General features: G+C 37.9%; 1 protein-coding gene across 1 annotated transcript; it reads left to right on the forward strand.

Moving 5' to 3' along the window:
• Positions 1-11,040: 11,040 nt before the first annotated feature.
• On the forward strand, positions 11,041-13,065 carry LOC104240847 (aldehyde oxidase GLOX-like). The gene has a single exon (XM_009795740.2). The coding sequence runs from the start codon at positions 11,177-11,179 to the stop codon at positions 12,836-12,838; it is 1,662 nt and encodes a 553-aa protein (XP_009794042.1). The 5' UTR covers positions 11,041-11,176; the 3' UTR covers positions 12,839-13,065.
• The last annotated feature ends 1,653 nt before the right edge of the window (positions 13,066-14,718 follow it).

Consider the following 14,718-nt stretch of genomic DNA (forward strand, 5'->3'; position numbering starts at 1 on the left):
ACCCTGAACCAGAGATTCTGGATTCTTGTCCCCAACATAGTCGCTAGAGCTGTCACACCTCCTTTTTCCTACACCCGAAGGGCATGAGGGAATTTTTCCAATTAAAGGACAATCGAAACGGGATTATTTACATTAAATTGAGTTGATGCAGGCATGCCAAGGACGGGCCGAGTATGTTGAAAAGGTAACATAAATCTCGAGGGTTTTCTATGCACTAGTTTATATTGGCAACTGATATCTTTAATTTTGCAGTTTCATTAGAAGGCCGACTTGGAGGCGCAACTTTGGGAAGAGATTAAGACGAAAGAAAATGAGATCCTGGAGTTGAGGCAAAGTATGGACAATTTCGCCTCCGAGAAGGAAACTCTAAGAGAGAAGTTAGCTTCTCTTGAACTCCAGCTCCGAGGTGCGAAGGAGGAGAGCTAAGCTCTGGGCCTCGAGATCGGGGAGCTTAAGGCAAAATCTGCTGCTGAGCTGGCCAAGGCTAAATTTGATGTTACGGCAATTATGGCTTCGTATCGAGTCGATACCGAAGAAGCCAATGCTCGGGCAAGGGATATCTCTTCTAAGGCGGAGGTTAAGTTATCAAATGCCCTTAACCATGCTAGGCGACAATCCCGGAGGATGACCCTCGAGGAGATACATGCCTGCGGCTTCGACCTTTGGGCCGTTATTGAAGCAGAGAAATTTTGGAAGAAGAAGCGACCGTTCTGCTTTCCGATGATGATGATTTGGCCTGTGTCTATGATAGTGAAGGAGGTGGGGATAAAGTCCCTGAGGGTGAGCCTCTCGAAGATGCAGTTGCTAAGGATGTGACCCCGAAGTAGTTTTAGGTCACTTTATTTTGTTTCCTTGTAAGCCTTCCTTGTGTAAATATTTCATGTAATCATCTTTTAGAAATACGAGGGGAACTTTTATCTCGTCTTTGGCTAATGATGGTTTTAACATGGCCTGTATTTAACATTGCTTTTATTTATGGAAGACTTCGTCTGAATGACTAGTTTGAGATTTGGTTCGGGATATTATAAACCCTTAGATAGTTTTCGAGCCGAGTTTAAACCAACTCATGGTGGGCTCGGGATATTGTGAATCTCGAGTCCGAATTGAAATGAAATCGGAGTCTCGATCTATAAGTTTTAGGCCTTTAGGCCTTTTGAGGTTGGCCCTTGGGCTCTTATATATCGGCCCTTAGGCTCTTATATATCGGCCTTAAGCTCTTTTAAGATTGGCCCTTAGGCTCTTATATATCGGCCCTTAGGCTTTTTAAGTTGGACCGATTCGACCTCTTAGAATGGCTATATAATTTTTCCCTCATTTCGACTTAAAAGACTTGGTGAAAATTTAATTATGCCTTAGCATGTGTTTTTGGCACCCGTAGGTTTTTCGAAGGTTCAACATATCGAAGCCTTATTAATGATTTATTTGTATAAACATAATCGAACACCTCTTGAGGTGTTTCCAAGGGACGATATTATCGAAGCCCTTGGAATTTTCGAGGGTTGAATTTATCGAAGCCCTTTGCATTTAGCTTTTTCCAAGGGTAGCCTAATTTAACCGATTTTTATAAAGTGTTTGAAGGCCTTTTAATTTATAGCGGAAGTCGGACATCTCCGAGCGGTATTATTTGGCCGTAGCTTTTATATGCCCGTAGTCTTTTATTTGGCTATAGCCTTTGGGTATGTCACTTGGACTTGTTCCCCAATAACTTTTCGAACTTGTTCGAGAAGTTAAACACCGAGAATATTGGCCTTGGACTTTGTTTCGAAGGGGTGCCTTTTCGAGGTCTTATTAATTCGAATTTCGGGTGCCTCTTTGAGGTCTTATTAACTCGAATTTTAGGTGCCTCTTTGAGGTCTTATTAATTCAAATTTTAATGGCAGACCTCGAGTATTCGGGGTGCTTCTATGTTTTGGTTTTTAAGCTTTTTCCCATAGGATTGTAAGTGTAGAGCTTGTATTAGACGCAAAGTATTTTTGATATAACCTGAGTGCTTCTTCAAATAGTCGATACATGCATACATGCTCTGTTGCCGGGGCTCGACTATTCTATATGGGCATGGTACATTTGACCATTTGGCCCATTACGAAATTTTCCTATCGAGGCCCTCTTAGGCGTGAAATATCATTCCCAAAAATGTGTAACCTCCAGGGGTGATGCCCCTCAGTATTCGAGGTTGATTGGAAAGAAACCTTGAATACTCGTTGGCCGTTCCTCGAGTAGAATATAGGTGTTGCCTCATTAAAAACCTTGCCGGTAAAACTCATTTGGGACAAAATCCGAGCTAAGGGAAAAAGAGTGTAATGCATTCTTTACGACCTACCTCCTTTGTGCATGAAGGGTTATTATCGGGATCACAAGCCTTTGAGAGCTTCCATCGTGCCGAGCTATCAGATCCTTTATCAACGACTTCGAGGTTTTGCTATTTGCGACCATGGATTCTCCGAGAGCCTCAACATGGTCGGGGATGATTTTGATGCCCCGCTTTGAGGCTATGAAGACTGAGAAACTCAGCCGCGTCAATTCCGAGGGAATGCTTCTCTAGGTTCAACTTTGTGTCGTATTGCCCCAAAATGTTGATTATTTCCTACAAATGAATTAAAGTGGTCCTCTGCGCACAGGACTTATCTAGTCATCTCATCAACACAAGCTTTAATTATTTTACCTGTTTATCCTTCGAGCGGAATCCCTATTATATTTAAATGGGGCGAAGCAATGCGATCTATATTATCAACATAAAACTAAATGAGTTTTATCCTGAGAGCGGGGATTAATCCCGTTCTCAGGTGTACCTTTATTTTTAGTGGTTGGCTTGGTAGCACCGGGATTTTCGGGAATAACGAATGTCACACCTCCTTTTTCCTACACCCGAAGGGCATGAGGGAGTTTTTTCAATTAAAGGACAATCGAAACGGGATTATTTACATTAAATTCAGAGTCGCCACTTGGGAGATATATGGTGTCCCAAGTCACCGGTTTAAAATCCCGAATAGAGGAACGGTTAACTCTGTAATATAGTCCACGAATACAGAAATCCGGGTAAGGAATTCTGTTAACCCGGGAGAAGGTGTTAGGCATTCCTGAGTTCCGTGGTTCTAGCACGGTCGCTTTGATCATACTTGGCTTATTAAAATTGTTTAATTACTGATTTTAAAACCTATGTGCATTTACCTTTCAACGCTTTTTAATCAAGAAAATTATCTTGAAACGGGTTACGCGCACGTATACCCATTTGTTTGGCGCGTCAAAAATCATGTCACGCGAATGTGTCCACAATTAATAACGCTTTATTAATGTTAAGAAAATTGGGCCGAAGTTGCACATACTCCGATTTTGCTTTTAGAACCGTGATTATGTCACGTGAACATGTACACAACCACGATAGTATTTTTTTAAGATTAAGATTGTTTCGCCTAATGTTGCGCGAACGCATATGTTGGTCTTAATTCTGGAGCCCGTAATCATGCCACACGCAACAGAAAAAGTTATTAAAAGGTTTTACGCCTATCAAGTTCTTTCTCAACCTATTCATTCTTAGAGTTTAGCCCAATACACCTCTCTTTATTTCAATATCTACCAGGTTAGCTCATAAAACATACCAAATAATCATTCCAACAAGCACATCATGAGATATTGAATTTAGAAGCTATTTGTGATCAAATCACTTCGAAACCACCTAGGAGGAATTAAAAGCATATTGAGATTTGAGACCAAGAGAAGTCTGTATCGTTAAGCGCACGAAATCATTAGCCTGATTATTAAAGCTCAAGATTTTTTTTGCATCAATATGTAGTACTTTAGATATGAGCAAGAATCAAAAATATATTTTCTTCCTACTAATTAGCAACCATCAAATTAAAGGGACATAATTATTCGCCCAATTGGTATGGTAATCCCTTTTAAAGAAACTAAACACAATTGATTTGTAACATTGGGGAACTGGGCTAATCTTAAAACGAAATTGTGCCAACCCCGACTAACAGTGAAGAACCATGTTTTGAAGCAAATAGAAGAAAACTCATGCAGCAGGGCCGATCACTTTCATTTCTCATTAATTTTAAAATTCTGGGCCCAAATTAAGCCCAAGCAGAAGGCCCAAATTCTTTAAAGCCTCAGAACCAACACCAATTAGACTCGACATCGAGTCTGTATCGTGCTCCAGTGATGGCTGAGCAGCAAAAGTTCAGAATGAGCCTAAATAGCTAGTCACAACATACAAACAACGCCAAGATTCTGAAATAGAAAACAATTAAGGATCCAATTCTTGAGAAACTATACAACATATGATTCTAAATTTTCAAGGCCCTAAATTAACTTGAAATGCTGATATTTAAACCTTAATTAAACCTCACATTGATAAAACTTGTAGAATTTAAAACAACCAAATCTGCTTAATTGATATGCAAGCAATAGTAGATAACCAGTGAATCATTTTCAACATAACTAAACTAACTTGAATTTCCCCTAACAACTAATAGTCACCAAACCAGTACATTAGAATCTGGTTCTCTCATGAATTCCAGAAAATCATACTAAAGCTTTCAATATAATCCTTAGACATTTTAAACTCATTCAAGAGCAAATGTAAACACAGAATATGCTTGCCAAAATACTTCGAACCATACTGATCTCAAATAAGAATCATACGTACATGTCCAATTACCTATACATACAACTACTGAACATACATAGCAGAATCATACATACATGTCCAATTACCCATACATATAACTACTGAACATACATAACATTAAATGTGCAAATAATAGCTTAGATAACATCTAAAAACTACATATCTACTACAGAATATTAAAGTAGTATGAGAAACAGGGCAAACTAAGTTCAAATGCAGCCTGTATTCAATTAGTATTCCACCTGATTTACATGTTCAACAATCAATCATTATTCAGGGGCTAAGAAAGTACTTGAGATTGAAGGGACAACGAAATAAAGAAGGATCAGCAATTTTTAAACAGCAGAAATCGACAGCAGCAACAACACAGCCCAAATTCAGCAAATGAAACTAGAAAATTGATTTACAATCCAATGGAACAGTAGTCTTTAACACAATTTGATCAAAACCTTCCAAAAAACTAGTATCAAACCAACTCAAATCCCATCACTAAACATTATTGTTTTCAGAACTTAAAAGAATCAGGAATTACTGAGGCTCAATGGTATAGTAGAGAGTTTTCAGCTGATTTATTGGATTCTTATTTCTAAAATCTGTATTTTTCAATACTTCCAGAATATCATAATGTTCTTCTCCTCTCTGTTTGTCCGTCCCTTAACACCTCTCAAGTTCAGTCTTTTTATAGGCATTCATTTTAGTGTATCCTCCATTATCTATTCACCTTTTCATTTTGAACTACCCACTAGCTTAGTGCTTTCTTAATTTAAACAGCTATTGCAATCCCAACCTTACCACTATTAGAAGCTTCTTAAGTAGGTAAACACTTGAATTATACTTATATTAATCAGTTCTTATCAACATAATTAAACAAGAGGTTAAACCAAACTATTGAACTAATCCTAACTATTCTGACTAAGTGATTAAACGAAATACGATTTCAAAGTCTACTGATATCCCAATTATATGAAACAAATCCACGAAACCAATCTAAAGAAAGAAATAGTGAACAGAATAATTTATACCAGAGTACTGATCGAATTTCAATTGAAATTGACCAGAAAAAGAAAAAGAGAAAGACGAATATTAGAATAATACTAATGAAAATAAACAAAAACTAGGAAAAAACTCACTGGACAGGCTCGAACTTGGATTTGGCACTCTGAATCAACCTAAAATAATACCAAACGTTTGTTCTTGGTGCAGAACAAACGAGCGTTATTATTTTGTGATGAAACAAGCTCGAATAAGACAAGAAATCAAGCCAAATGTTCTTTCATGCACTGGCCAGAATTTTAGGGTTCTAAGGCTCGAACTCAGATTCAATATTTGAGGAGTTCTGGATACATTCGAGGGAAACTAATAATATATTGGGTATGAAGGGGTCAAGGCGGTTGTGTGGTGTTAATTTGGGGTCGATTGGGTAGGTTAGGGTTCAGGGGTCTGAATTTTTATTAGATATTCGACAAGTTCTGAGATGATTCGAAGGTAACAGGTTAAGGATTCGAAACGGGGAGATGAAGGAGAGTCGATGGTGTTAATTTGGGGTTGTTTGGGCACCGTCCACCGCCATGGGCGATTTTCGGCGGGCGGAAGACGGTGGTGTATCGGTTGGTCTCTGAAGAGAGACAAAGGAGGGGGGGTTCTGAGAGGGGTAAGGGTTTGGGGGGTTTGATATATTAAATGTGTTATTTAATTAGGGCCGTTGGATGATTGGAATCCAACGACTCTGATTAAATCGTAAATGGGAAACGGGGTCATTTTGGTTTCATTGGGCAAGACAGGTTCAGGGGCGGGTCAGGGTCGGATACGGGTGATTGGGCGAAGTTCTGGTCGTTGGATGTAGATGAATGGACGGTTGAGATCTGTTGAAATCGAAACGACGTAGTTCTGTCCCTATACTACGTCGTTTCGTTGGTCTCAGAGACCTGAAAGTTTGGACCGGGTATGGGAGTATTTTTTTTGGGCTTGCAGATTTAGGTTTAAAGAACAGCCCAAATTTTGATTTTTCATTTCTTTACTTTTCAAATTAATTCCTTCTTTTCTTGTTTTATTTTTTCAAAAATTAAAATCCTAAATTAAGTTATAAAACCAAAATTAATCTTAAAAATACTAATTCACTCTAAATTATAATTAACATGAATAATTAGACACTAAATTAAAAGAAAAGCATACAATTTAACTAAAAATATGTTATTATTATTATTATTTTCATTTTGTAAAACTCCTAATTATTAATTAATCCAAAAAATATAAAATCAAATCCTAAATGCAGATACTATATTTTTTTTGTATTTTTAATGTGTTAATAAAATTAAACATGTACATAAACATATGCAAATAATCAGGAAAATAGTGTAATAATTCCTAAAAATAACACATAATTAAAGAAAAGACCTAATTTTGAGAATTCTTTTTGAGTAATTCGTGTGAGGCAAAAATCACGTGCTCACAACGAAGATTCGAGGATTTGAGGAATTCCTTTCTTTGCCTTTGATTACCTGTTATTCGGCTTCCATCGAAGCTCGGAGCTGTGGCTACTACTTAGTCACCTGCTTACCTTTGGAGATCGATGTCTCCGAGGTTAGGAGTTCCAGTATCGGCACCACTTCCTCGATTGTGAGCATCTCTTTTGCAGCTTGTTGTTCTCCGTGGACTGCTTTCACTCCTTCCTCTGTCGGGAACATTATCATCTGATGGAGAGTCGAAGGCACTGCCCTCATATCGTGTATCCACGGCCTCCCATGAGTGCGTTATACCTCATGTCACCTTCGATGACATGAAACCTTGTGTCTCGTATGCTCCTGGCTATATGTTACAGGCAAGATGATTTATCCCCTTGTTGTTTCACTTGCCATGTTGAAGTTGTTCAGCACCCGGGATACAGGTATAATCTGATCTTGTAGGCCGAGTTATTTCACGGACCTTGATCTGATTATGTTCGCCGAGCTACCTGGATCCATTAAAACACGTTTAACCTGAATTTTATTCAAAAGGATAGAGATTACCATGGCGTCGTTATGAGGCTGGGATACGTCTTCTACTTCCTTGTTGCAGAATGATAGAGCGTCTTTGGGCACATAGCTCCGAGTCTGTTTTTCCTTTGTGATGGACACTTTAGTACATTTGAATGTAGGTCCCTAGGGGACATCAGCTCCACCGATGATCATGTGAATGATATGTTGAGGTTTTCGGGTTCATTCTTCCTATTTGCATCTCTTTCCCGGAAATGGTTTTTGGCCCGGTCACTGAGAAATTCATGAAGGTGCCCCTCGGTGAATAGTCGAGCTACCTCCTCTCTAAGCTGCTACAATCCTTGGTCTTATGCTCGTGAGTACAATGGTACTTACACATCAAGTTGGGGTTTCTCTGAGAAGGATCTGTCTGTATGGGCTTGGGCCATCTGGTATCTTTAATTTTGCCAATGGCTGAGAGGATATTTAAGGCGTTGACACTGAAGTTGTATTCTGATAATTTTGGGGGCCTCCACTGGTCCCAAGCGCCTATCAGACCCGGTTTTGCCCAAGAATACCCGGGAGCCTTGGCCTCGATCTACTCTTCGATCATTCTGAGGTGTGTTACGCCTGAAAATGTTCCTTCTGTCTTCGACGCACAGTTGATACCTTTCCTTGTTGAATTTTGATCCCCAGCCTGTATCCCTCGGGTGTTTGGTTGTGAACCTGTTTGGGTGAACTGAGCCCGAGGGGGCTCCCAACTGGTCATCCTCAACCCTAATTTTTGACTGATACCAATTGCGCACATCCGACCATGTCACAGCTGGATACTCGATCAAGTTCTGCTTTAGTTGTCGAGATGCGATCAAGCTTCTTTCATTCAAACCTTGCATGAAGGCCTGAACTGCCCAGTCATCGCAGACTGGGGGTAATTCCATCCTTTCCATCTAAAATCGAGGCATGAACTCTCTTAACATTTCGTCATCCCTTTGTTTTATCTTGAATACGTCCGATCTTCTTGTGGCCACATTTATGGCCCCGACGTGTGCTTTTACGAAGGTATCCGCCAACATAGCAAATGAATTAATAGAGTTAGGAGCTAAGTTGTGATACCAGATCATAGCTCCTTTTGATAGCGTTTCTCCAAACTTTTTTAATAATACTGACTCGAGTTCGTCATCATTCAAGTCATTTCCTTTGATTCCACAAGTGTACGAAGTAATATGTTCATTAGAGTCCATTGTCCCGTTGTACTTCGATATATCGGGCATGCAAAACTAATTGGGAATGGGCATTGGAGCCACACTCGAGGGGAAAGATTTTTATATTAATATTTTGGCATCTAGGCCCTTCAAAACTGGAGGTGCTCCCGGTATTTGGTCCATCCGGGAGTTATAAGTTTCCACATTTTTATCGTTGTCTTCTATCCTCTTTTCTCGTGAATCGATTCTTTTAGTCAGTTCCTCGAGCATTTTCATTATTTTGGGGTCAGTCCCCGTATCGCTTTTATTGGGCCTTTCAAGCACAGGTTCATGCTGTGTGTTTACTGGTTCGGCGGTGTTAGGAGTCCTGTTCTGACTTTGAAGCTGAGCGATGGCAACTTACCGAGCTTTCAACATCTCGAAGAGGCTGACTCCTCCTTCTTCCGATCTTCGTGTTTCCTGGCCTCCAGCCTGGGCTTTCCTATGTCCATTCCCTACGGGGCCTGTGCCTGCTTCCATGTTTAGGGCATTGTGGGAGCTGATATCAACTAGCTCCACGTTAGGCACTCCCTCCGGGTTTACGAGTGGTACACCAAGCCCTATGCCGCTGTTTTCTCCAAGTCCCTCACTGTCATGAGCAGGTGCATTTTGTGTGGTAGACATATTTTGTCCTGAAATCAAGAAAACTTTGACAAGAAAAAATGTGAAGAATAACGTGTGTTATTAGAAAACTAGCACTAAAATAATCACTATTATCTTTAGACCCACGGTGAGCGCCAAACTGTTTACCTAAAAAAAATGTGAGTAACAATTAAAGATATTTTGTGGTTTTAAAGATACGTGATTTATTCTAATACTAGTGATTATACAAGTAATATTGAGCTTAAGTAAGAAGGAATAATGAACCAGATTGATGTTGTTGAGACAGTAGGAGGCCTCGAGCTCGTCTATCCGGAGACCTCGATGTCAGCTAAAACCGATAAAGTATGAACAATAAAGTAAAGGCAATAAAGCTGAAGAGTAATTGCTGAGCACGTTAAACAAGAGAAGAATAAGAATGTTCTATTGCAATGAATGATTTGATGCCTTAGAAAATGATTGGGGTCCTCTTTATATAGGAGGAAAAAACCCCAATATAGTACATTCCTCATAAAAGTAAAGGATTCTATTGGTACAGGTGTATAACAGCCTAGTACGAATCTGTACCATTTCGTACAACCCTTATCCTAAAATTAATGCCCAGGTCCACGTGTCCTTGACAAATTCCCGCTCTTTCTTGATTGACTTCGAGATAATGCTGCCCTCGATGCAATCCATGTCAGGCACTCGATCAGCTTCCTCGAGGTAGGTGTCCCTTAGCCGGATACGGCACCCACTTCGAGTCTCCCGGACTCGAGCCTTTAGTCCGATTTAAGACTTCAAAATCATACTCCTCGATTTTGACCGTATACAAAAATTTTATATTATCAGGGTTTTACGGTTTAATACAATGTAACTCTTACATACAGCCGAGGAAAAAATCTTTTATTACTTTATTAATAATTAAAAAGGTCCAGATATTAGAACTAATTAAATTATGGCAAATTATTTTTTAGACTAACATATGCAAATAAATTTAAACTGTTGTAGTTTGATTTTATTCAAATTTACTCTTTTTTCCATAATAAGTGGCCGGTGCTCTAATTAGTAATGCACGTTGTTTTAAAAGATTATAACTTTTATGCTTTGAAAGTGTAAACAATTTTAATTAGTATATTTTCACTTATAGGTAATTAACAAACCTTATTTTTAAATTTATTAATCTCACTTTTTATGAACATTATATGTAAATATCATCTAAGATAGCATTTCTTTTTTACACGGTCAAATGCGTACGAGTTATAAGCTCCATATAAATACTATTTTCTTTGTCCTAATTTACATGACACAATTCAAATTTCGAGAGTAATTTTTTTAGTTTTAATAGTGAATTCGAACTTATGTAGAAGGTACTATAAGCAACAAGATTTAATAATTTAGGGTATTTAAAAGACATAAAAGAAATATGATAAAAGAAAAACTTGTTTGACTTTCATGACACATAAAGTGGAACTGAATAAGCACCTCATTTTACTCCGGGGCAGTCCATCACCGGCCGCAATTATTCGTCACGCGATTGCTTGCTTGTGGTACTAACATATCTTCCTACTTTGCTACTACCGTGACATACCATGTATATATATATATAAAGGACATCTATCCGTAGACTTCTATTAACCACACACATCCCAACCAAGACTATTATTCACCTCTATTCTTATACAAAAAAACTCCAGTAACCCCACCACTCCTCCCTTCCACTGATTACTACCTTTCCCTTTTGTCGTAATTGCTGTCAGAAACCAAAACTCATTATGAAGACTACAACTAGTACTAGTATTTTTTTCTTCATTCTCTTAAATCTATTTCTGCTACTATCATGTCACCGGCCGAACTTCGCTTCCGCCGCTGGTGGCAAATGGAACTTACTAATGCCAAACATCGGCATTTCAGCCATGCACATGCAACTCCTTAACAACGACAAAGTCGTCATTTTCGACCGTACTGATTTTGGTCACTCCAACATTTCATTGCCCTATGGAAAATGTCGCAATGACCCAAATGACACCACCTTACAAATTGACTGCACTGCTCATTCTGTTGAGTACAACACTGTCACCAACTCTATACGTCCGCTTATGGTCCAAACTGATGTTTGGTGCTCCTCTGGTGCTGTATTTCCTGACGGCTCTTTAGTACAAACTGGTGGATTCAATGATGGTGAGAAAGTTGTAAGAGTTTTCAAACCATGTAATGGTAATAATACTTGTGACTGGCAAGAAATTCAAGGTGGTTTGGCTCAAAGAAGATGGTATGCTACAAACCATATATTACCAGATGGTAGACAAATTGTCATTGGTGGTCGTCGTGCTTTTAATTATGAGTTTTATCCTAAACCTGCTTCAGCTTATAAAGCATACAGTTTGCCATTTCTTGTGCAGACAAATGATCTTAAAATTGAGAATAATTTATACCCCTTTGTTTTTCTAAATGTGGATGGAAATTTGTTCATTTTTGCTAATAACCGAGCTATCTTGTTTGATTATACTAAGAACGTGGTGGTGAAAAATTTCCCTCAAATACCAGGTGGCGACCCGAGAAGTTATCCTAGCACTGGTTCTGCTGTTCTTCTTCCATTGAAGAATTTACAAACACAACAAATTCAAGCTGAGGTTTTGGTATGTGGCGGAGCACCAAAAGGTTCATATATCAGTGCTCAAAATGGTAACTTTCTTGCTGCTTTGACTACGTGCGGGCGGATCGGAATAACCGACCCGAATCCACAATGGACTATGGAGAACATGCCACTGGCTAGGACAATGGGTGACATGTTGATTTTACCAAATGGGAATGTGTTGATCATTAGTGGAGCAGCCACGGGCACTGCTGGATGGGAACTTGGGCGGGACCCGGTTTTGAAACCCGTGATTTACCGACCCGACAATCCCTTTAGTTCTCGATTTGAGATCCAGAACCCGAGTACCATACCAAGAATGTACCATTCAACAGCTACTTTACTTCGAGATGGTCGGGTTCTTATTGGTGGTAGTAATCCACATATATATTACAACTTCACAGGAGTTCTTTTTCCTACAGAACTAAGCTTGGAGGCATTTTCACCATCCTATTTGGATCCAGAATCGGAATATTTACGCCCACAGATCATTTCACCCGCTTCGCAATATACAATCGGGTATGGGCAACGGGTGCCGGTTCGGTTTAAGGTTTCTGGGCGGGTAAACAGAAATTTGGTCACGGTAACAATGGTTGCACCAGGATTTAACACACACTCATTTACTCAGAACCAAAGATTACTTGTACTAGCAAGTGAAAATGTGAAACTACTTGGAGAAAAAGCCTACCAAATAAATGTGGTCACTCCCAATTCGGCTACATTAGCCCCACCTGGATACTATCTACTCTTTGTGGTTCATCAAGATATACCAAGTGAAGGAATTTGGGTCAAAATCCAGTGAACATAACAAATTCTTTATTCTCCATAATTTTTTTTGGTTTTTTCTTCCTTCCCACACATATATACACGCATATTGAAAGAGGCGTTTAAAACATCTTTACAGGTTATCATTTTTATAATAATGTTAATTATAGACATTTTCTGCTCTTTTTTTTGGATAATCTTTTGTAGGATTGATGGATATTTATTTTTTTGATTTAATCAAATTGTTCCTTTACTATAGTAAAATACTTCTTGAATTTATTGAGTATTTTGACAACTATGCGGTGGAATGGCAGAGGTGGGTTGGACCAAAATGTACATGCTTCTTTCTTCCAAGCTTTCAATTGCTTGTCCCATAAAAATATGGAATTAATGTTCACTGCAATAAATCGAATGAACTACGTAGCTTGTCCTATTCTTTGTACTTTGAGCTTTATCTAAGATCTAACTAAAGTTAGAAAGAATAGCTATACATATAGATCTGATCAAATTCCTTTTCCTCGTCTTAGTATTAAGACCTGAAATTCTGAAAAGATAGATAAATTATGTCCGTTTATTCACCTGAAAACTAATTACTCTACTAATCCATAACACCAGATTTGATAAAAGAAAAAAGTGCAAACTTCAATCAGAGAGAAAGAGACAGATAGAGAGAGAAGGAACTTAATGTGCGTGTTGTAATGCATAAAAATAAGAACTAGATTCTGGAGCCAATGGTTAAATTTCCATATATTTTGTAGCCAATTATTCGAAAATTGGAGGAAAATGAGTTTACCAAGAAAATATTTAAGTCAAACAAGTAGAGTATTTTTAAGAGGGGAAAAGATTGTTGTTTCCTAGGTCAGTGTGCAAATAATATAACTTCGATAACACGATAAACCCAAAAAAGGATAAAGTAGTCCGTTATTATAATGTCGATCGTGATACAACTTCAATTACTCGATCGAGCAATATGGGATGTTTTTGAAGGCCAAAATGATATGAAACCTTGTTATAGAAGTATATTATATTCTACGTTAGTTATACTAGTAATAGCACCCGCGCAGATGTGCGAACACTAATCATGTCAAATATTTATTTATTTGAATTATGTGTCAATAGTTTTAGAATTTAAACCTTCTTGATAAATATAGATAATTATTAGATATAAATTAAGAAACCCTACATGAAAAAGATTAACAATTTCTCAAATTTCCTAGTTATAATTCTATTTTCTTTTTTGGTATCATTCTCAGCAGTGTCATTGGATCCTGAAAATAGTCAGGAAGCAAAATAATAACTCATATCTATGGCAAAACAATCAAAGGTTGAGACTATGAAGGATTCTTTGGATACGACTTAACTCTTGTATTACTACTTGCACTCTTATTTGGTGTGTTGATATCTTTCAAAAAATATTTCTATTTTAAAATTTTAGTTTTCAATAATAATTATGTTTATAATAATGGAAGTAAAAATATTATCCTTAATTCAAAAACTCAGTTTAGTCGGGTATCTAAAAATTTAAAAAATTCTTTAGCCAGTGAATTTTTTCCCCAATATGACTCCATTTTGATATTTGACACTAACCATATTAAACATATGAGTTGTTTGAATTATATATAAATAACCTTAAAATTTAAACCTTCTATATAATTATAGATAATTGTTAGATATTAATTAAGAAATACTACATGAAAAAAAAAACCTAATATTTTTTCAAATCTCGTACAACAATAACAAGAACAACAACAACCCAGAAAAATTCCACAAGTGGGGTTTGGGGAGAGTAGTATGTACACAGACCTTACCCCTACCCCGAAGGCATAGAGAGGTTGTTTCCGAAGGACCCTCGGCTCAAGGTAATAAGAAAAACAAAAGGAGAGAATATTAGTTTCAAATCTCGTAGTGATTTTTTTT

This window comes from Nicotiana sylvestris, chromosome 10 (genome assembly GCF_000393655.2).
Source record: "Nicotiana sylvestris chromosome 10, ASM39365v2, whole genome shotgun sequence".
Taxonomy (NCBI): Eukaryota; Viridiplantae; Streptophyta; class Magnoliopsida; order Solanales; family Solanaceae; genus Nicotiana; species Nicotiana sylvestris.

Bases quoted from the DNA above. Each gene is read 5' to 3' on its own strand.
- LOC104240847 (XM_009795740.2), top strand. From the start codon at position 11,177: ATGAAGACTACAACTAGTACTAGTATTTTTTTCTTCATTCTCTTAAAT.